General features: G+C 41.4%; 1 protein-coding gene across 2 annotated transcripts in view; it reads left to right on the top strand.

Annotated features, from left to right (window-relative positions):
• Window positions 1-19,941, top strand: part of BIVM (basic, immunoglobulin-like variable motif containing) — a 30,550-nt gene extending 10,609 nt beyond the window's left edge. For both annotated transcript variants that reach the window (XM_083168646.1, XM_083168647.1), the window contains exons 5-10: window positions 8,129-8,233; window positions 10,084-10,178; window positions 12,463-12,595; window positions 12,778-12,861; window positions 15,549-15,645; window positions 17,934-19,941. In XM_083168646.1, coding sequence (XP_083024772.1) covers window positions 8,129-8,233; window positions 10,084-10,178; window positions 12,463-12,595; window positions 12,778-12,861; window positions 15,549-15,645; window positions 17,934-18,230 — 811 coding nt within the window. In that variant the 3' untranslated portion in view covers window positions 18,231-19,941. The remainder of the gene's footprint in view (window positions 1-8,128; window positions 8,234-10,083; window positions 10,179-12,462; window positions 12,596-12,777; window positions 12,862-15,548; window positions 15,646-17,933) is intronic.
• The last annotated feature ends 3,862 nt before the right edge of the window (window positions 19,942-23,803 follow it).

Raw genomic sequence — 23,803 nt, 5'->3', positions numbered from 1 at the left:
GGTTAGAGAAGGAAGCAGATCAGATAGCAGTGCTGGGTACCGGGGTCAATCACAAAGGTCCCGTCTTCAAAGAGCGGACGGGAGATATTAGTGATGAGACCGGCGCACTGCTAGAAAAAAAAAGGGGAGAATGGAAGAGAGGTGCTGGGACGACCGCTGTGAGCGGCGTTAGGTCTGACCTGATGCACGAGCAGAGCAGGACAGAGATGCGCCACCAGCGTGTCCCAGACACCCTGGGGAAGGAAGCGGGGAGCGGGGAGGATACCTGCGGCGGCTGGGGGTGGCTGGATCGGAGTCACGGCTGGCAGTTCCCCATGGACTGAGGAGACTGTCAGCACCTGAGCAGCGTCAGTCAGAACGCGTTTCACCACGTGGGCTTGATCACCTGAAGCCTAACGTGGTGAGCGCGATGCCAGGTATTTATATGTGAGATTAATGCAGTGTTGATTACAGCTGAGGCTAGTGGGCTGGCTTGGCCATCGCCAGCCAATTGAATGAATGAAGTATGTTAGCGGTTACTCTTCACAACGTGCAGACAAGGAGAGCTAGTCATATTATAATGAACATAGAGAAAATAATAAACTTGAATGAATTCTGATAAAAATAAATAAAAATATAGAAATAAATAAAAAGAATGAATATTAATCTAAATAAATAAATAAATAAGTAAAAATAAAAAATATAAAATATAAATTAGAATGAAAGAAGACAGAAAAATGCCAAAGATAATTTATGAGAAATAATAAATAAATAAATGAAAAAATATAAGAACAGGCTGAAAATTTATGATACATATGACATGAAAAACTTATTTTAAATTTATTTATTAATAATTATCTTGTGTATTAAAAGATTAATTCGTAAATAGTGATATAATTATAGATATCTATAAATAAATGTAATATATATAGAATGAATTTGCATAGGTAGTGGTTGAGAAAAATTACATAGGTGAGTGCAAATAAATTGCGCAAAAAATATGAACCGATATCTGAATAAAAATTGACAAAAGACAAAATATAATTATATCAAAATAGAAATAGAAAAAATACTTGGTCTAATGGTTGTTGGTGTTCATAAGAAGAGCTGCGAGTGTGTGAAACTCTATTAGTGATGGAGTGACAAGCATGGAAAGAAGAATAAAATTTATTAATAATAATAAAAATTATTAAGAGTGATGATATTTGTGGTGGACACATAGTTAGAGTGCTGAGGTGATAATGATGCATGAAAACTGGAAGGAGGAGGAGGAGGGGAAGCTGAACATGTTGTGTTGTGTGAAATAAGATCAGTGTAAAATATACATTAAGTGATCACTAATGTAGGTGCATAGAAGTGAATGCCAAAGGAAGTGAGAAGAATATTGGATATATAGCTAATTCTCATTAAATGATGATGAGAGTGCTGGGTCATGTACCTGCTGTGCAAATGCAGCAACTGATACAATTGTGCTGGCAGTGTCGGCATGGAGAAAAATGTAAAAGTGATAAATAGTGCAAAAAATAAGTAAAAAACCAAAACAATAGTGAGAAAAAACAAAAACACAGTGAAATTAGACCTGGAAAGTATAAAGAACTATAAGTAAAAAAAAGGTTTATAGTCTTAGATCGACATTGAGGAAACCAAGCAAAATGAAATTGTAGGTGTATGTTATACATGATGACTACCATTACTCCTGATCATTGAAAAAAATGTGCAGAAAAGAAGAGGAAATGAATGAAACAGCCTGATACTAAGAAATAATTTAAATAAAAAGAAAATTTTTTGAATTTAAAAAGTTTGTTATGGAGAATATAAATTAAGAAAGAGTAACAGAGTATCATACAAAAATACTGTAATTGATATGCTCATTAAGACCATTGGGTGCAAGGGTACCAAGATAGAAAGTCCACTGACTTTCCTTTTTAAGCAGTTCCTTCATGGTATCTCCACCTCGTATCCCCAGATGTATTTTCTCCAAACAAAAAACACCTATTTGATGTTGTTGTCTGTCGTTCCGATGTTGATAAAAATGTCGAGCCACTGTGGTGATTTGTTTCTTATTGGCCAAATCTCTTGATGCGTTCCTTATGGTACCTAAGTGCTCCAGGATCCTATTTTTGAGCATCCTTGTTGTGATACCTATGTACTTCTTCCCACAGGAACAAGTGACACAATACACCACATTGGTTGTTTTACAATTGAAATAATCATTAATGTGGTGTGGTTTCCCATATTTGTCAGTGACTGAGGCAATAGGAGTCACAAGGTTACAGATTTTACATGTACCACATGGGAATGTGCCTATACATATGGGATCTTTCTTGGGTCTTGGAACGAAGTGGCTTTTAACCAATGCATCCTTGAGGTTGGGAGATCTCCTCCAACTCATGGATACGGAATCACCCAAATTTATGGCAAGATCAGGATCAGATTTGAGAATATGCCAATATTTTTGAATGGAATCTCTCATCTCTCTCCAATTGTTGCAAAAGTCGCCAACAAATCTGGGAGCGCTGTCGACTGATTTTATTTTTGTTTCAAAGACTAGTTTATCTCTGTCGAGTGCCATTATGGCTGATCTAGATCTTTTAATCAAGCGGTTGCTATAGCCTCGTGCTTTCAAGCGTTGTGATAGTTCTAGGCTTTGTTTATCATATTCATCTTGACTCGAGCAGTTTCGTTTGAGCCTCAAGAATTCGCCCTTAGGAATGTTCCTAACAGTTGGTGGAAAATGCGAGCTGGAGTTATGAAGGACACTGTTCGTGGCTGTTGGTTTGCGAAATAGTTTAGTCGCAATCTGGTCATATTCATTGCGGTATATCCGCAGATCCAGGAAGGAAATGGTGTCTCTACTAAATTCGTAGGTAAATCTTAAATTTAGTTCATTGTTGTTTAGACGTGTCATGAACTGTGTAAGTTCTTGTTCTGTACCATCCCAGATAAACATGACATCGTCAATGTATCTCAGCCAAACAATGATTTTCTGGGTCAGAACATCTTCATCATTTTTGAAGACATGTTCCCGCTCCCACCATCCAAGAAAGAGGTTAGCATATGTGGGCGCACAAGCCGCCCCCATAGCCGTGCCTCTAACCTGGAGGTAGAAGCGGTCATTGAAGACGAAATAATTATGATGTAATATAAAATGTAACAGTTTGAGAATAAATTTTTGGAAATCACCCATTCCTTCCATTTCCAAGAAATATTTGGTTGCTTGAAGACCAAGGGAGTGTCCTATTGAAGTGTATAAAGACTCCACGTCCATACTGACTAGTAGTTGGTTTTTTTCAAGTTTTACATCATGTAGTCTCCTGAGTACATCAGGAAACAAATCACCACAGTGGCTCGACATTTTTATCAACATCGGAACGACAGACAACAACATCAAATAGGTGTTTTTTGTTTGGAGAAAATACATCTGGGGATACGAGGTGGAGATACCATGAAGGAACTGCTTAAAAAAGGAAAGTCAGTGGACTTTCTATCTTGGTACCCTTGCACCCAATGGTCTTAATGAGCATATCAATTACAGTATTTTTGTATGATACTCTGTTACTCTTTCTTAATTTATATTCTCCATAACAAACTTTTTAAATTCAAAAAATTTTCTTTTTATTTAAATTATTTCTTAGTATCAGGCTGTTTCATTCATTTCCTCTTCTTTTCTGCACATTTTTTTCAATGATCAGGAGTAATGGTAGTCATCATGTATAACATACACCTACAATTTCATTTTGCTTGGTTTCCTCAATGTCGATCTAAGACTATAAACCTTTTTTTTACTTATAGTTCTTTATACTTTCCAGGTCTAATTTCACTGTGTTTTTGTTTTTTCTCACTATTGTTTTGGTTTTTTACTTATTTTTTGCACTATTTATCACTTTTACATTTTTCTCCATGCCGACACTGCCAGCACAATTGTATCAGTTGCTGCATTTGCACAGCAGGTACATGACCCAGCACTCTCATCATCATTTGATGAGAAATAGCTATATATCCAATATTCTTCTCACTTCCTTTGGCATTCACTTCTATGCACCTACATTAGTGATCACTTAATGTATATTTTACACTGATCTTATTTCACACAACACAACATGTTCAGCTTCCCCTCCTCCTCCTCCTTCCAGTTTTCATGCATCATTATCACCTCAGCACTCTAACTATGTGTCCACCACAAATATCATCACTCTTAATAATTTTTATTATTATTAATAAATTTTATTCTTCTTTCCATGCTTGTCACTCCATCACTAATAGAGTTTCACACACTCGCAGCTCTTCTTATGAACACCAACAACCATTAGACCAAGTATTTTTTCTATTTCTATTTTGATATAATTATATTTTGTCTTTTGTCAATTTTTATTCAGATATCGGTTCATATTTTTTGCGCAATTTATTTGCACTCACCTATGTAATTTTTCTCAACCACTACCTATGCAAATTCATTCTATATATATTACATTTATTTATAGATATCTATAATTATATCACTATTTACGAATTAATCTTTTAATACACAAGATAATTATTAATAAATACATTTAAAATAAGTTTTTCATGTCATATGTATCATAAATTTTCAGCCTGTTCTTATATTTTTTCATTTATTTATTTATTATTTCTCATAAATTATCTTTGGCATTTTTCTGTCTTCTTTCATTCTAATTTATATTTTATATTTTTTATTTTTACTTATTTATTTATTTATTTAGATTAATATTCATTCTTTTTATTTATTTCTATATTTTTATTTATTTTTATCAGAATTCATTCAAGTTTATTATTTTCTCTATGTTCATTATAATATGACTAGCTCTCCTTGTCTGCACGTTGTGAAGAGTAACCGCTAACATACTTCATTCATTCAATTGGCTGGCGATGGCCAAGCCAGCCCACTAGCCTCAGCTGTAATCAACACTGCATTAATCTCACATATAAATACCTGGCATCGCGCTCACCACGTTAGGCTTCAGGTGATCAAGCCCACGTGGTGAAACGCGTTCTGACTGACGCTGCTCAGGTGCTGACAGTCTCATTAGTCCATGGGGAACTGCCAGCCGTGACTCCGATCCAGCCACCCCCAGCCGCCGCAGGTATCCTCCCCGCTCCCCGCTTCCTTCCCCAGGGTGTCTGGGACACGCTGGTGGCGCATCTCTGTCCTGCTCTGCTCGTGCATCAGGTCAGACCTAACGCCGCTCACAGCGGTCGTCCCAGCACCTCTCTTCCATTCTTCCCCTTTTTTTTCTAGCAGTGCGCCGGTCTCATCACTAATATCTCCCGTCCGCTCTTTAAAGACGGGACCTTTGTGATTGACCCCGGTACCCAGCACTGCTATCTGATCTGCTTCCTTCTCTAACCTCTTTTTCTGGTTATAAGGTAACACCTGTAATAAATCAAATTCGCTCAATGCATTTTTTGATAGGTTAATGGTGACCTTTTAAAAATTAATTATTTCTTTCTTTGGCAGCAGATATCTTCTTTATGTATGTACGCTGTGCTGCGCTTTTTTGACCAATTGTGGCTAGTGATCTAGCTTATTTGACGATCTCCATATTACACATTTAGTGTGGGCAATGTCAGTGATTCTTATCAATTAACTATTATTGGCGCTCTCATTGTCTATATTGTTGTTATTTAACTATTTTTGGCGCTCCCACTGTTTACACATATAGGCATTGTATTTGCCTTTCTATAATATATGTGTATTGGTAACATAGGGTACTGTTATTACAACCACATATTGGGTGGTAAAGCTGCTGTGAAGCTGTCATATAGATCAGCTGCCAGACAGTAACAGTATTAATACTCTTAGTGTTGTTTTGTCAGCATTTTTGTTACAGCTCTGCTACAGCAACATATTAAATGTTAAAAAACTGTTGAATGTATTGCTAGTTGCAGCTAGATAGTGATGGTATCAATCTCCATTGTCTGTCCATCAGTTCTCTGACATTACTGTACTACAGCCGCACTATATATGTTAAAAAATTGTTCCAACATCGTTAAAATATAAATTATATATACATGGTAAATGGTCGTAGAACTTTATCATATTTACTGCTAGACAGTGACTATATTGACAGCTACAAATTATATGTACATGCTTTTGTTACATTGTTTAGACGTCTATAAAAACAGTGCAATTAATTACCATATTAATGGGCTGCAATAGATTGAACTTGATATTCTCATTCTGAGCGTACATTTTTAGGAATCTGCTGCCAGATATTTAGATCTATTTGCCTATGTCAGAAATTTTACCTCAGCCCCCTTTTTTTCTAAACTCTCGCTTTCCCCCTCCCCCCCCCTCCCCTTCTTTATCTAAATTTTCCTTCAATGTGCAAAGAGAGACTTCCTGGTGGCGAATTTCAGCCCTGCAATGCTTCAGTATCAGGGCTGACCTAACACCACTTACAGGAGTGTCCTCTTTTCACCTGCTATTTTTTCCATCAGTGCATCTAACTCTTCTCTCACCCCCCTTCCGCTCATCTCTATGAAGAAGGTGGGCAGCAGAAAGATTAGATTCTAACTCACTGTACTGCGCTTTTCCCAATCTTGAAAGGATACCTGCGCCAGTTATCATACTGCGATAGTTTTTACAACATACGGCTAACCATCATCTAGGGGTATACTATATGTGACTCTCTATATTATATTCTCAATATAATTAAAAATAATTTTCTAATACGTTTAGACGAATCACATATTCTGGATCTGTCATCAGCTGACCTATTATTGGTTTCAATAAACTTGCATAATTTATGCTATATGTTTATTCAAAACAACACCACTAACTGCCACTGATTTGGACACGATCATATGAGAAAATATATCAGTGGCCACCTTTTTGTTCACATGAAAATATGCTAAATATTCATTTATAATTTAACTCTACATGGCTAATTTTTGCCTCATATGACTTAATGGAGTTATTACTATTTTAGACTAATTGGAATTAAAAGTTAAGTTTTAACTCATTCATTATATATTATTCTCAATAAATCAAAAGTGTGCCTCCAAAAAGAAATCCTTGTCTGCGAACGGTTACCCACTCTTTGTGGACTACCGCTTCTCTTCCTTTTAAGTATATAGGTACTTGATTCCTGGAGGCACCTCCAACGTTATAATTGTTGTATGTCACCAAATATTCAGTTGTTTTTTTTTAGTTGGTTCTCTGACTACATTTGACTCTCTTACTGTCCTGTGCTAGATACTACCCCTACTTGTCTTTCCCAATATAATCAGGCCAGAATTAGTTTTGGGTTTCCTTTTTTCTTTCTGTCAGATGAAGGTGTCTTTAGTCAAGTGACAGAGATGGAGCTACATAGCGTATGCCATCCCACATGGCCCCTTCCGCAGGTACAACTACTTTGTTCCTGAACCTCCCTCTTTCCTTAGGATTGTAGTCAATTAGTTCAACACAGTTGACAGCAATCATAAATTAAGTGGAAGTCCAAGAGCAGAACAGTTTGCAAAAGGTGAAAGGAGCAATGCTTTAAGGACTTGATGACATCATTCATGAGATGATTGGGGAGGGTGGTTAGAAAAGTGGAAGTGGGTTTAAGGGGTGGAAAAACATGTGGAGGGGCATGGCCACCTAATGGGGGTGTGGCCTCCATGACATGGCCATGCCCTGTGAAAAAACGTAATTGTGCAGGATGCGGGATCCTCATCATACACACAGAGGTAGAAAGATGACAGGCTGCGAGAGAGGCTGTGCTGCGGCGCCAACCTGTCATCTCTCCCCACTGCCTGGCTCCCTGAAACGAGGGAATGGATATCGGGACTCGTGCCCACCAGCAGACTCGGGCCCTGGTAAAAAGTACCTCCCCCACCCCCCCCCCCCGCTCTCAATGCCACTGGTTATCAGTACTCATTCATGCTGTTTTCCAAATAGAAGAGCAGGGGGTAAGGTGTTTTTTTAACTTAAGATAAAGGACAGAATGTGAAGGCACCCTAGTTCAGCAGCTATACGAGATGCCGGACGATCTTGGATGTTGTTTATAGAAGGGACAATAATTTACAAGGCATGGTTTTCTACGAAAATATTATTTGTCTGATTAAAACAGTGTATTTATTAGACAAGGCTGTACTCTATTGTGGTTCATACTGCTATATCAGCATGTTTTTATCTATCCCAAAGTCTTCCACCAATAACCCAAGAAGAAGCGCTGCATATTTTGGGTTTCCAGCCACCCTTTGAAGAGATTCGTTTTGGTCCTTTTACTGGAAATACAACTTTGATGAGGTAAATTCTGGCAGAAATGTTATATACAGTATGATTACTTACATGTGCACTGGTTTCAAAACTTCAATTTCATCTGGGATGTCATCTCTCCACCTTAAGCTTAATTTCTCAAAAATCAAAAATAATATTTCCATTGGCCAATACTTAATCTTAACCTGACATAGCTTCAGACCTGTTCATTCGGGTCCAAATTCGGCCCCGCGTCCGATGGTAAGTGGTTTGCTCCTGTGCGTCCGCAAATATGCGCATTGGCAAATCCGAGGAGCGAACTCGCCGAGCTGTTGGCTCCAGGCAGGGAGGGCCAGGGGCAGAAGCAGGGGACGCCAAGCCAGGGTGGATGCAGGCGGACGTCCAGCGTTTTATGGGCGTCCCCATAAAAACGCTGGGTGAATAGGTCTGAATCAGGACCATAATATCTTACTGTTGATACCGTGACCATTAACCCTACCCCTAAACTGTCCTTTCTTCCCCACAGTCAATCTGTTTTAAAATCTGTTACATACATCCAAGGAACATATCCAGAACTAGTAAGCCCGCTCGAAGCTTATGCTAGTCTGCTACCTTCTGTGTTTGTGCATGTGTGAGAAAGAGATGGAGTTTCACTCTCTGTCAGCAGATGGCAGTGTTACGGAGACTCACGGACACTAGACATATATATAGATAATCAGTCCGTATCTCACACAAGACTGCACACACAGTAATTCAATAAAACTCAGTATAACCAACATTGCTTTTCCCCAAAACAATCTTTCATTCACAACATCTATTTTGAATGCAGCAGCAGCTAGACAGATGTAAATGATTACTTTGATTGCCTGTTTTATCGGAATGCAATATAAAATACTTATACAGTACGTCTATAAATAAGTAAACACCAAGCAGCACGGATGGTGTAATGGTTAGCATTACTGCCTCACAGCGCTGAGGTCATGGGTTCCATTCCCATCATGTGCTCACTGTGCAGAGTATGAATATTCTCCCCGTACTTTCGTGGGTTTACTCCGGGTACTCCGGTTTCCTCCCACAATTCAAAAATATACTGGTAGGCTAATTGGCTCCCAACAAAATTAACCCAAGAATGTCTGTGTGTGCACATGTACATGTGGTAGGGAATATAGATTGTAAGCTCCACTGGGGCAGGGACTGATGTGAATGTTCAAATATTCTCTGTAAAGCGCTGCGGAATATGTGTGCGCTATATAAGAAACGGTTAATAAATAAATCTACATATACATTTAGCCTCAATGCACACTATGCAGTGCGAGATGCCTCTGAGTGAGCCGCCAGGTCCTGTGCAACTCTGCTGGGTGTCTTTTTTTTATTTTTTACCAAACACTAGCTGACTGTGCTGATTTATTTACTACTGTATGCTACACTTATTTATTGTATGAGAGTGAGTGTGTTTACAGATTCAGAGACTAAGTTGCACACATATATTTTTTTAATTGACACTATAGCAACAAAATCCCCCAAATCTCATAGCTTATTGCACACTATTGCATATACAGTTGTGTCCTCAGTCATCTTGCCTCAGTATGCCACACTGTGAGAGATGGATGACATAAGTTTACAACTCCCCTAGCATCTATTATTTTTTTACCGAAAATGCGTCTTAGTCGCATTGTGATGTCACTAGTAGACTCTGCTAATTAATTTGATATGCAGATTCAGAGCCTTATTTGTACAGAAATGCACAATTGTCTCATGTGTCCTAGTCTCATCAACACTAGCAGAATCTCATGAAACCTGGCATGTCACGACAGGCTGCAAAGATAAATGACAACTAATCTGTATCTTATTATCTCTTCTGTATCAGAATTTAAATTTTAATGGACTTCTCCTCTTCATAGATGGTTCAGACAAATTAATGATCACTTTCAAGTGAAAGGGTGTTCATATATGCTGTACAAACCACATGGGAAGAATAAGACCGCAGGAGAATCTGGTGAGTGCACACAGTAATGCAGCAGCAATATATAGCACTGAGGTATTTGCGCTGGGACCTTACATCCCTAAGGGGGATGCGGTCATTCGTCAGACTGCATTTAGGTCTACAGTCATTAGGTCGACCCCACTAGGTCGACTGGCAGGAAGGTCGACCTGACTTAAGGTCGACATGGGCCAAGGTCGACATGACTTAAGGTCGAATTTGCATAAAGGTCGACATGAGGAAGGTCGACTGGTCATAAGGTCGACATGGGTTTTTCACTGTTTTTTGAGCCGACATGTGCCGACAGGCGCTATTTCATGCCCTACCATCCACTAGGGCGTGGTGGGAGAATAAAATAGTGTGCCGAGCGCAGCGAGCCACCGTCGCGAGCGATGCGAGGGTCCGATTCTCATTGCCAACTGTGTCCATGTCGACTGTGTCGACATTCGGATCAAAAAACAGTGAAAAACCCATGTCGACCTTATGACCAGTCGACCTTCCTCATGTCGACCTTTATGCAAATTCGACCTTAAGTCATGTCGACCTTGGCCCATGTCGACCTTAAGTCAGGTCGACCTTCCTGCCAGTCGACCTAGTGGGGTCGACCTAATGACTGTAGACCTAAATGCAGTCTGACGAATGATCCCATTCCCCCTAAGGGCAGCAGCCTCAACTTTCAGCCTGGGGGCAAATACAAGCAAGAGGCTTTTCTACTAATATATCCTGTCCCAATGTGAAAAATGATAAGCAGCAAGTGTTCTTAATATTTTTTAATACAGCTGAATAATTGTTTGTCACCATAAAATAGTATGGTGATGGGGAAATTGCTTGCATGTATTGTAAATTGTTACCTATTATCTGCTTTCATACAGTATTTGACACTTCAGGGGGAAAGGGGAAAGTAAGAGACTGCAGTGAAAAAAGGAGAAAGGGAGAGAGACTGCAGGAGATAAGGGACAGTGGTAAAGAGGGAGAGACTGCAAGAGATTTGGAGTACCCCTGTATTTAGCTGAGGGGGGAGGAACTTGCTCCCTTGGGTTCTTCATCATAATCTAACTCTGTGGTAGGCACTCTGATCTGAGCCACTGTTTCACAGAAGGATCACTGGAGCCACAGGGCTAGTCAGGATTATTGAAGCCACAGGGCTCTCTCCCTCTACCTGGGGTCCATACTGGTGTACCACTTGTACTTTCCAAATGGGGGCACTGTCTGAATCTGCCGGGCCAAGACAGTCACTGGATTCAAAGTGGCAGTTAGTTTAAAGGCAAACCCAGGTTACCATATTAACTCTAATGACTAAAGTTGGCCATACATCTACAGATTTGTTGTGTGATCTGACTGGTTGGAACATAAACCTGGTAATGATAGCATATAACAGTTGACCCTTTGCTTGGAAATGACTGTGAGGGTGTAAATATGAGCAGTTGCCATACACCAAGGGGTAGATGTATAAAGCAGTGATAAGGGAGAAGTGATAAAGTGCCTGGTACTTTATCACTGGCCAATCAGCTCTCAACTGTCCCTTTTTAAACTCAACCTGTCTCTTAACAGTCAGGAGCTGATAGGCTGGTGATAAAGTACCAGGCACTTTATCACTCTCCTCCCTTATCACTGCTTTATAGATCTACCCCTGAGTTCCCATGAAGTGGCATGAATCCACTGTTTTGTCTTGGGATCTACACTGTATACATTAACTCTATAAGACTTATTAACAATAAGACTTTTTTGCCCCGCATTTGAATAATAGATTGATGTACTGGGGGGTGGATAGGTGGGGGGGGGGGGTGTGTGTTTGATTTTTCCAAATAAAATAATGGATTTGTATAACTGAGTTCTATTGAAGATTGGATGTTTCAGATTCTATATGTTAACTTCTAGAAGGTGCTAAATAAATAAGAAGTAGATTCTGATTGGTTGCTATGGGCAACATCTCATCTTCAATAGAACTCCCATCTTAGTAAATAAAATCCAAAGAGAGAGAGAGAAAGAGAGAGAGAGAGAGTGAGAGGGTGATTTGAGCCAGCGGTTATTTGGGGGTTTTGTAGAGCAGATAATTTCAGCATTGTGTGCGTCATACATTTTGCTGTTGCCAAGGTGTAGATAGAAAGATAAGAGCAAAAACAAAATCCCCACTTCCCACCCTATTTGCATAATAACATATGCCTAACCATGAGATCCCCCCACAAACACAAGCAGAATGTAGACTGAGTATGTGAATTTGGTTGCTTGAAACTTGAGACTGCAGTGGTTAAATAATTCAGGGCCGCTGTTCTGACCTGCTTTCCCATATCCTTTCTAGATGTCGGTGCTTTGTCAAAACTGACCCAGGGCTTACAAGACGATTCCATGGCCTATATTTATCATTGCCAGAACCACTATTTTTGCCCTATTGGATTTGAAGCAACACCAGTAAAGCCCTGTAAAGCTTACAGGTGAGTCAGATCTACACAATCATTATAATAAAATGTGTCTAAACGTGTAAACATAAAACCAGCTAAATATAATTTACTATTGTATATACTGTCAACATTTGACATGTAGAGAAATGTATGGCATCTTTCCTGTGTAATGTTGCATGGATCAGCAGCATATACTGTTTTTTTTTTCATTGCAGGGGTCCGCTGTTCCAGCATGAAGCTGAATACTGGATATTAATTGGAGAGCCAAGCAGAAAACATCCAACAATTCATTGTAAAAAGTATGTGAAGAATTTTAAAATATTAAATATTAACAAAGGCTATAGAACTGTGGCACAGGTATTTTACGACCAAAAAAAACCCCCTGATCTCTTCAGGGCATTGGAACCTAAGAGCCTGATTCAGACCTGTTTGCAGCCTAGGAAACAGGTAAACGCTGCCCCGCCGATCGAATCCACTCTCGTAACATGCGAGGGGATGTGTACGCTAACACATGCCTTTGCATGAGGCAGCCCGGGTGATAAATCATTTGGTGGTAGCTCACCATCGAATAATTTTTCACTCGTTCACTAATATAGGCCAGTCTAGACTGGCTTTTATTATGGCCGCAGATCACTGAATTCAGGACGGGCACTGACGTCATGTGACATCAGCCGCACACCTCCCGCAGGCATAAACATGCCTGTGTCTGCAGGGTTATGCCCAGCGGTTTTATTGGAATGCCAATGAAACACTGGATGTTCTCTTACTTCCGCCACCTACCCGCACCTCCTGGAGCGAACAGCCCGGCAAGTGTGAAACTCGCAGAAGCTGTTTGCTCCCAGGGTTTGCACATGCGCCAACCCCAACTGACTGGGACAAATTTGGCCCATTACGAACGGGTCTGAATCGGCTTCTAAGTTAGGTGGAAAAAAAACAACAACATTAACTCTGCACCATCTACTAGATCTGTGTTTTTTTTTACTAAGATGGGAGCTCTATTTAAGATGGGATGTTGCTATGGGCAACCAGTCAAAATATACTTATTTATTTAGCACCTTCTAGAACAGGGGTCTTCAACCTTTAAGACAGCGTGGGCCACCTACAAAAATCCAGTGAAGCCCGAGGGCCACTAAAATCGCCTACGGAATTTCGGACAGCCCCATAGAATCACAGCTCCCCTATAACGTCAGCACAGTCCTTCATAGATAGTTGGCACAGCCGCCCATACTCAGCACATAACCCCACACACACACGCTAATAGTTATCAGCAGCCAATTTGGGTTCCAGTGCAAACAGTAAAATATGTGCGCCCTCCCCCCCCCCCATATATAATTTGATATTGAATAAATTGCACGCCCCCCTCAACCCAAAAACGGGTGTGACCTAATTATAAGGGGCGTGGTCTAATTATAACGAGTGTGAACTAGCAGGAAAACAATTACCTGACACCTCTTTTGCAACCTGCATGACTAGACATTGGTTACCGCAGGAATGGTCGTTGTCCTCACACGCTTAAGTTGACTGAAGGCTGCACAATGACATATAAACATGAAGGCCCACACAGTGAAATAGTATGCCTCACAGATCAAACCCAAACACTGTTACACTGTTTATCCGTAATGCCCAATACACATTGTGCATCACACCATAGTGTCCATTAGACATTATGCCACACACCGTAATACCTGTTGTACATTATGTCATACACCATAATGCCCATTACACATTATGCCGCACCGTGATGCCCATTACACATTAATCCACACAAAATTATGCCCATTGCACATTATGTCCCACACTGATGCCCATTATGCCACAGACCATAATGCCAGCAGTACTCCTGCTTATACATATGATGCCCCAGCAGTGCCCCTCACCTAATGCCCCAGCAGTGCCCCTCACACAATGCCCCAGCAGTGCCCCTCACACAATGCCCCTCACACAATGCCCCAGCAGTGCCCCTCACACACAATGCCCCAGCAGTGCCCCTCACACACAATGCCCCAGCAGTGCCCCTCACACACAATTCCCCAGCAGTGCCCCTCACACACAATTCCCCAGCAGTGCCCCTCACACACAATGCCCCAGCAGTGCCCCTCACACACAATTCCCCAGCAGTGCCCCTCACACACAATGCCCCAGCAGTGCCCCTCACACAATGCCCCAGCAGTGCCCCTCACACACAATGCCCCAGCAGTGCCCCTCACACACAATGCCCCCAGTAATGCCCCACACACAATGCCCCCAGTAATGCCTGCAGCTTTGCCAGGTCCCCTGCTCCCGCCAGATGTACCTCCTCATCCTGCAGCTTTGACGGGTCACCTGCTTCCACCATCCATGCCTCCTCCTGCAGTTTCGCCGGGTCCCCTCCGCCAGCTGTGCCTCCTCCTCCTGCAGTTCCAGTGCCGGGTCTACTGCTCCCGCCAGCAGCGTCTCCTCCTCCCGCAGCTTCGCCGGGTCCCAACTCCCCAGTTCGTGACCAGATGTGCCTCCTCCTCCCTCAGCCGCGCTGAATCCACTCCTCTGCCCTGCCTGCAGCCAATGGAAATCGGGTAGGTGGCACCCAAGGGGACTCCATTACACTGCCTCCCTCCGCAGCATTTTCTTTTACTTAAAAAAAAAAAAATCCTGTGCATGGCGGGCCGGCGGGCAGGGGGCCACTGAGATCAGCTCCGCGGGCCACTCGTGGCCCGCGGGCCATGGGTTGAAGACCCCTGTTCTAGAAGATAATATACATAGCACCATATCATCAAAGAACTCCCATCTTCGTAAAAAAAACAACAAATAAACCCTGTGTGTGGTGTCATACCTGCAGCAACACAAACTATTTAAATAGAACATAAACCAGTGTTAGAATACAGAATCCTGTTTTATGTTTACTGTTTGAAACACAAAATTGATTAACCGTGATTTAGTATTGAATTGCTGTACTATAACATATTTGTGTTTGCTAAGTAACCATTGGATTCTTATTTATTTTTTGTAGATGGACAGACATTGTAATGGATTTGAACACACAGAATCCTGAATTCTTTGATATTCGTCACACAGAAAGGGGTCTACAATATAGGAAAACAAAAAAGGCGAGTCTTTGCTACTGACCACTAATATACTTTTATAAGTAAAGGTGCTAAAACGTGGCTGACTTGTCAGTGGGCAGTATTCAATGAGAAAAGTTCTTCGTGTTTTGTGGAGAATTTGTGCTTTGTTCGCCTTGGACGGAGCATTTTGCTCTCCAAAAGCGAGCAACCCTATTCAATGTGAAATATTCTCCGTCTTTCTAAGTGATTTTCGCCGTCTCTCTCCGTGTAGAAATTCTCCATCTTTTGATGGAGAGCTGGAAAGTGAACTTTTAAACTAAAAGGTTTTTTTTTTTTATTTTGGTGTCAAAAAATCAGTTATTTTTTTCTGTGAAGGGGCATGTTATTTTTATTCATGTGCTTATATTATAGCACATGAATATATATTTAATTTAAATTTTTTTTTTTTTTTTTTACACAGTGCAGCCAGCAGGGGGCGCCGGAGCGCTCGAGCCGCTCATTAGATATTCATATATTCACTGCACCCGATCGTTAATATGCACGATCGGGTGCAGTGAATACTGGGTCCCCCGCTGGCTATAGGGGGGGCAGCCTGTGCTGCCTGGGTTCCGGAGAGCCCCCCTCCCCTCCACAGTCCTCTGGAGCAGCCAGGAAGACTTTAATCTCTCTGGCTGCTTCCGTGTCCCGGCTCCCTGAAAGCTCCCTGCCGCGGACGCTCGTCCGCTGCAGGAGTTAAGACTCGCCGCGAGTGGCGGCGAGTCTTCAAAACATTGAATAGTGGGAGCAGGAGGCTCCGGAACATGGAGAGTGCATGGAGAGCGAAATAAAACGCTCTCCATTCACGGAGAACTTTCACATTGAATACTGCCCAGTACCATAAATACATTTTTGAAACAAATAGTGTTATGAGAGGCCCAGAAATGCCTGCAATTTAGGCTTATTATACAAATAACATATACAAGCAAAATGTCTACATGACTATGGTCAACACATGGAAAGGTCAACCTTCGTTTTAGTGTTTGGGAGATTTTTTAAAATTAATTTTATTACTCTCATACTATACCAGTGGTTCCCAACCCTGGTCCTCAAGTACCCCCAACAGTGCATGTTTTCCAGGTCACCCGGCAGGTGCACTCATTATTCAGGCAAATAAGAAAAGATCCACAGGACTTGTGATTCTGTGTGGAGACCTGCAAAACATGCACTGTTGGGGGTATTTGAGGACCAGGGTTGGGAACCACTGTACTATACCATCCACATGAACCCTGGAAACGGTAATGTGTGCTGAGTGCAGTTTTAGAGGAGCAAGGTACCTGGCCTGTGAACCATGTGAGGGGACGAAGTACAATAATTGGGGTTCCACGTGCTCTGGTATCTAAACTTACAATAACAAAAAAAAATCAACATTTTGTTCTGACCTTTTCATGTGTCAGCCTTGTGCTTGTTGCCCTTTTTGAGGTCAACCTAGACATTGACATTCGCTCCTTCCCTTGCTTATGGGTGACTTAATCGCTGAGCCATGGAGAGCCATTTACTCCTTAAATTGTTGCTCAGTTTTACCAATGGAGCTAAGGGAGCAGGGGCAAGTGATCATGTACATGACAAAGTTCCTGGTCCATGTTAGATGGTATCTGGTGTGGTATATTTGGGCTGGTAATGGATGATTAAATGTGGATCCCGTCGTAAGATATCCACAAGTGATGCAATTAAAACAGCGGAAACAGCCTTTTTACTCAGTGCCCAAAAATGTAGATTTTTCCACAGCATGCCAACCAGTGATGTCTGCGCGGACAACGTAGTTTCCGATGTCCCTGCCTCTGAGAAAACAGTGCATCAGAGAGACATTATTGAATGGATGTTAGGTGATTGGGAGTAAGCTGAGAGGGGCTGAGGTGATAGGGGTGAGACGATAGGGGGGGGGGAGGAGGAAGGTCTCAATGCAGGCTGCCCCATTCCTACTACCCGGCGTTAGACGCTGACAGATATACAGGATTGGCTGCAGCAAAACAAAGCATCAGGGAGTTTGTATAACGGATTCCCAGGTCCGCAATTTAGGGTAAAATACGCACTACAGAACATATTTGCGATCATGGATATAGTCATTTTGGAACCTGAGCAGCTTGCACACTATTGTTGTGAGAGTCAAACATCTGTTTTTTCTGTTATTACTCATCTCCCTGATGTCACATTGAGATAATGCATAGATAGATGCAGCAATACAAAAAATGAAGATAATGTCTAGCAGTTTTTTTTTCTACAGTAGGAAATCCTCCTTAAGTATGGCTTCTTTTCATCTGTGAACTTTTGCAAACACATTTTGGGTTTTTCAGATTGGAGGCAATCTTCATTGTCTGATGGCTTTTCAAAGACTTAGCTGGCAGAGATTTGGTCCCTGGGCCTTGCAGCTTGGGAACCTGCGACCTGAACCCCAAGCTCCAGTTCATACTAGAAGAATCCCTAAATCTGAGAGTGAAGATAATGTCTCCAAGAAACCACATGGACGTTTGGGGAGGTCATTCAGTGCAGGCTTTCAGCAAGAGCTTGCCTGGAAGAGGATATGTAATATCAATGAAAGACGGAGCAGTGGTTCTCCTGAAAGTGACACAGACTGTGAAGGAACGGACTGATATAACAGGCTGAAAGCATTTGTCATTTTTAAATGGAGCATATCAATAGTATTGGATTGAGGAATGTGTTTCAGAGTGCATTTAATATTTTAAATGCAAACTATTGTTTTGTCCAAGTCTGACATCCAAACAGGATGGTGAAACATTTTCAGCTATGTTTGTTAGAGGACACAATGCACACACACAATCCATTCCATAGAGTTTTGCAGTAGTCCAATACGTATCATTTAGAGTGGGGGGGTATTTCCCCAATTATATTATGGGATGTACATTATGGGAGGTCTAGTACTTTTCCACTGTGACAAGTCTATAGCTAATTCTGAAACATGTAATTCAGACCTTATTGCTGATTTTGTAAGTGTTGGTGCACCGAACTGGCTCCCTATAAGATCCAGTAGGTGGCAGTAGGTGACAAGCACTTGCAGATTATTTACACCTGGATAAGTAATATATGTCTTATTGTGGATGTAAGGGGCATTTGGTGCACACCGCATACACTAGTTGATGCACTATAAGCTAAATGGAATCCATTACCAGTTTAGATACTACAGGCATATATCCTAAAAAAATCTATGTTTCTCAAATCCATCCCTTCAAGAATAATAACAGTGCATATTTACAACAGAATATACTTCTCTATATAGTGTAATTATTAATATGATTATTCTACAGGCAGCACAGGTGTTCACTGGCTGATTCACTGTGAAAGACCCGCAAATAGGGTTAATATTTCACTTCTGATCAGGAGATCTGAAAAACCGGCATTGTTTGGGTGCCCTGAGAACTGGATTTAAGTTACACTACTCTACATATAACAATATGAGTGACACAAATTCAGAACTAGGAGGTCACTAGTATCTTATGTACATATTAGATGTTTATAAATGATACTGTACTAATTGGCATGCAGTAAGTTATATGATGTCTATAATATATGCCCAAAGTATAAGTCTACACCTCAGAGTATGCGGCCGCCTCCAAGTTGCACAGGGGCGGCTAGTGTGGAATTGCAGTGGCCACCGCCGAGTCACACTGCGGGGGGGGGTCCTGTAAACTTGCATGTGGGGAAGGGGGCTGGTGTGGGGTGCGTCAGACACTCTCCTGGCTTCGCCGCTGACCTGCTCCAAAGTGCCGCTCTCCAGTGGCCGGTGCCCACAGGCAAATGCCTAAAGCGGCCTAGTGGTGGCGCCGGCCCTGTCTGGTTATCTTATTAGAGGCCATGTGTGTTTCTATCAGAAGCAACCATTTCACTGCAGAAGGACATGCTTTGTTTACATTCTGTCATGCACTGTGATTTTCTTCCTGTTAGATAGCACAAGTCTCCACAGTAGTAGTGATTTTAGTGAAGTAATACATTTGACATTGGTGGGCAAGAAGAAGAATTTCTATAATGAAGTCTTTAGGCAGCATGGCATTGTATAAAGTACATTTATTGACATTGACTTGCATGGTTTCTTGGCTGACATTGGAGGGTTCTACACATTGTTACCCCCACATCCAGCAGGTAGTGGGAGTGTACAATCATATAGACATGGTAAGGGATACTTTTCTTCTCACCGATTTATAGAAGGAATTTTATAAATATTTGTGCAAATTAACTATATATTTACCATACCAAACTGTACTGGTACAATGATATTTATGCTGGATATTCTTATCTATCTTTTATCTTCAGTTATTTGCTTACTAGTAAAAAGTTATTTTGTACTTTTATAGTTGTATTACACAAAGTTTCTGTTTCCTTTTGTGTAACATTCTTTTCTTATAAACGCACGGAGCTAAACGTTACATTCTCCGAGCTGCCCGAGGTTCTGGATTTTGTGCAAGTCTGACAGTTTTTCTTTTTAAAGCAGCAATTATTTACATGGTAATACAGGTTGAGTATCCCGTATCCAAAATGCTCGGGACCAGGAGAATTTTGGATAACGGATTATTCCGTATTTCGGAATATTTTAATATTTCAATTATGTATTTTGAAGTATCTTGCATGTATGCTGTATAAACACATAAAATACACACAAATATATTTTATTACCACATAAAATACACACAAATATATTTTATTTGTTCAAAAAACAAGGTTTCAAAACATGAAACAAAATTTGTGTACTATCTCAGATATTGAATTTGAATGCCAAGCAATCATTTTCTTGCACATATATAGTGCCAGTTACATATCATGTCACCAGTAGTGCTGTTACAAATGTCCCCAGTGAGTTTTTAGCAAAAAAAAATATATTTTTTTCACTTTCTGGAATGTATGGTTTTCGGAATAATTCGGATAACGGATACTCGGATATGGGATACTCAACCTGTACTAGGTTGGTACAGTATGCCTTGTAATTGATTGCTGCTTTAAAAAAAATAAAAATTGGCAGACTTGCACAAAATCCCAAACCTCTGGCAACTCTGAGGCTATTACATTTATCCCAGAGAATGCAAGAACCTGGCTCTGCAATTGTTTATCTTTTTAAAAAGCAAATAAATGTGAAGTTTGATATTTTACTTGAAATAATTTGGCAAATAAATGCCAACTTTATTTATCTTTATATTCTTTACCAAGTATATTTTAAGGTAGAACTAAAAAACAAAATCCTTTTTAAATGTTTTTTCATATGTATGAAAAAATTCGACATATAAGGAGATATTCAATCTCCCGCCGCTATTCACGACAGGGGAAAATAGTGGCGGGCCCTATTCAATGATGTCTTCCCTGACTTCACAAGCAGTTAGGCATGTTCTGCCGAGAACGGCCAGAAATTGACAAGCTCCCGGCCGCATCTCGACAATTTCCATCCTCTCCTTGTAGCCACGCCTCCTTCTTGGCGCTTGGCAGACGGGACATTGAATCCCACCAGCCAAATCTGTGTCGAGCTGGCCGAGAACAGGACTGCATTGAATATCCCCCATCATTTTTTGGGTATGTGAGTAATAGTCATACACAAAGGTTGCTTACAGCAGGTGTTTTACAATTAACACAATTTACTATCAATAGCTTTGAACAGCTGAATGAAGCCATATTCTTCAAGGATTCTTAAAAAAAAATATATAGATTTTTTTTTTTTTTTTTTTTAAACACACTTTATTGGTTGGAACGTGCCTGAGTACAAACAGGTTAGAGTACATTGACATGGTACAGAAAGGATTGCTAACATTTTACAGGTCTAATTTGCAACTAGGTCAAGTTCCAGAAAGAAAGAAGAAAGAAAAGAAATTTTCTGGTTTTTATAGAGTGAAATGAGAAAAAGGGAGGAAAGAGAGGTAAGAGAAAGAGGAGAGAGTGAAAAAAAAAAAAAAAAAAGAAGAAGTAGTGAGGAGGGTCCTCTCGGTGACAGGAGGGCACATCGCTCTATTAGAGAAGGTCAGGTGGTGTCTATGAAAGACATGGAGAAGGTATGTGGGGAGAGGATAAGGGGAGTTAGGAAGGGAGGTAGGATGGGGGGGTGGGAGGGGGGGTGGGCCTCCTTTAGTCTAGGTCAAAAGGGAGGGGGGGCATTCTGGGACGTCAGCCAGGGTGTCCATACCTTATGAAAGGATTTGAGGGAATGGCGTATGATTGCAGTCATATATTCCATTTTGTAAGTATACCAGATACGGGAGAGTATTGCTTGGATTGGGGCCGGATCTGTTTTTTTCCAGTCGGCTGCAAGTTGGCAAGTCATAGCTGAGGTAACATGTCTGAATAGTTTATGTTGATGCAAGGTAAGCATGGGGGGTTTAAGTGGGAGAAGGAAATATTTGGGGTCTAAGGGGACGACTATATCAAACAGATTAGTAAGCAAGGTCGCCACTTCCTTCCAGATTGTAGCTATCTTTGGACATGTCCACCAGATATGGAGGAAGTTCCCTTCCATTGAGCAGTTCCTCCAACACCTATCTGGAGTGCCAGGAAACATCCTGTGCAATCTGGATGGGACATAATACCAGCGATAAAGGAGCTTATACGTGTTTTCTTTAATTTTCACGCAGATCGAGCTAGAGGCCGCGTTGTAGCATAGATTTTTAGGTCTACATTTAAAAGCGAGATCGGTCTATAGTTTGCACATCCGGTCGGGTCCCTGTCTGGTTTTGGGATCACCACTATATCCGCTTGGGTAGCCTCGGGGGAGAAAGAGGCGCCCTCTAGGATGTCGTTAAACAACATCACCAGGTGAGGGGCTAGTTCTTTTGCAAAGCGCTTGTAGTATTGGGCTGAGAAGCCGTCAGGACCCGGGGCGGCAGAGGAACGCATTGATCGGATCGCTGATACCACCTCCTCCACTGTTATCTTTGCGTTCAGGGCAGAAAGATGGGGTTCTGAAAGTGTGGGTAGGGGGGTGCTAGCTAAGTAGGCAGTTAAGTTATCTTTGTGAGGTGTAGATGCAGGGGGGGGGCTCATTCAGGTTATACAAAGCCTTATAGAATGCACGGAATTCCTCCGCTATTTCTATAGGGTCATAGGTGTGCGATCCCAGTTTTGAGGAATATATTTTATCGATAGTTCTTGACGCTTGTTGGCGCCGGAGCTTATTGGCCAGGATCGAGTCTATCTTATCTGCTTTGTCATAGAACCGTTGTTGAAGTTTTTTAAGAATGTTGGCAGCTCGGTGTGATAGAAGTGTATTTAACTGACCTCTTATTGAGTCTATCTGAGACAATAAGGCAGATGTGGGCGTGATTTTATGTTGATCCATTAGCGAAGTTAATTGGGATTCTAAAGTGTGTATCTGTGCCGCCATTTTCTTCCGGATAGAGGAGACCTTGGAAATTATCAGGCCCCTAATCGTTGCCTTATGGGCTTCCCAGATGGTGTTGGAAGAAAGGTCAGGGGAGGAGTTTTCTTCAAAGTAGTGAGTGATAGCAAGTTTAACTTCTGCTAGCGACGAGGGGTGTTCAAGTAGAGAGTCGTCTAGTCGCCATCTATAGGTCCTAGGGGGGCGTTCATAGAGATCAATAAATATATAAATACCTGCATGATCTGTCCAGGAGAATGGCGTTATACCTGCCTCTTTTACTCGAGGAATCAATGGGGAAGAAATATGGATCATGTCGATCCTGGAGTATTGTTGGTGGGGGGCTGAGTAATGGGTAAAGTCTTTAGAGTGTGGGTGCTTTAGTCGCCATGAGTCGCTCAGTCCATTATGTTTTAAGGCTGCAATAAGGGTGCGGGAAGCTTTAGGGATATTTGACATTAGGGTGTGTGGGGGTGGGGAAGACCTGTCTAGCAATGGATCAATAATGGTGTTAAAGTCCCCTCCAATAATTATATGGCCCTGTGCTATTCTACCCAATCGTTTAAAGAAGGTGTCAAAGAATTGAGATTGGTCCTGATTAGGGGCGTATAAAGAAACCAGGGTTATGGTCAGAGAACGAATGGTACCGATTACCAGCAAAAACCTCCCATCTGGATCGGCGACTGATTTAATTGGGACAAAAGGCACCTCCCTGTGAATCAGAATAGCCACTCCTCTTTTTTTGCAATCTGCCGAAGCAAAAAAGTTTTGAGAGAAATAGCGACCCTTAAGTTGGGAGTGACTGCCAGAGAAGTGTGTCTCTTGCAGGAACACAATGGATGCGTTTTCCCTTTTGCATGC

Source organism: Crinia signifera, chromosome 2, assembly GCF_055691185.1.
Source record: "Crinia signifera chromosome 2, ASM5569118v1, whole genome shotgun sequence".
NCBI lineage: Eukaryota > Metazoa > Chordata > Amphibia > Anura > Myobatrachidae > Crinia > Crinia signifera.
The sequence above is the reverse complement of the archived record's forward strand: the minus strand, read 5'-3'. Positions and strand labels throughout refer to the sequence as shown.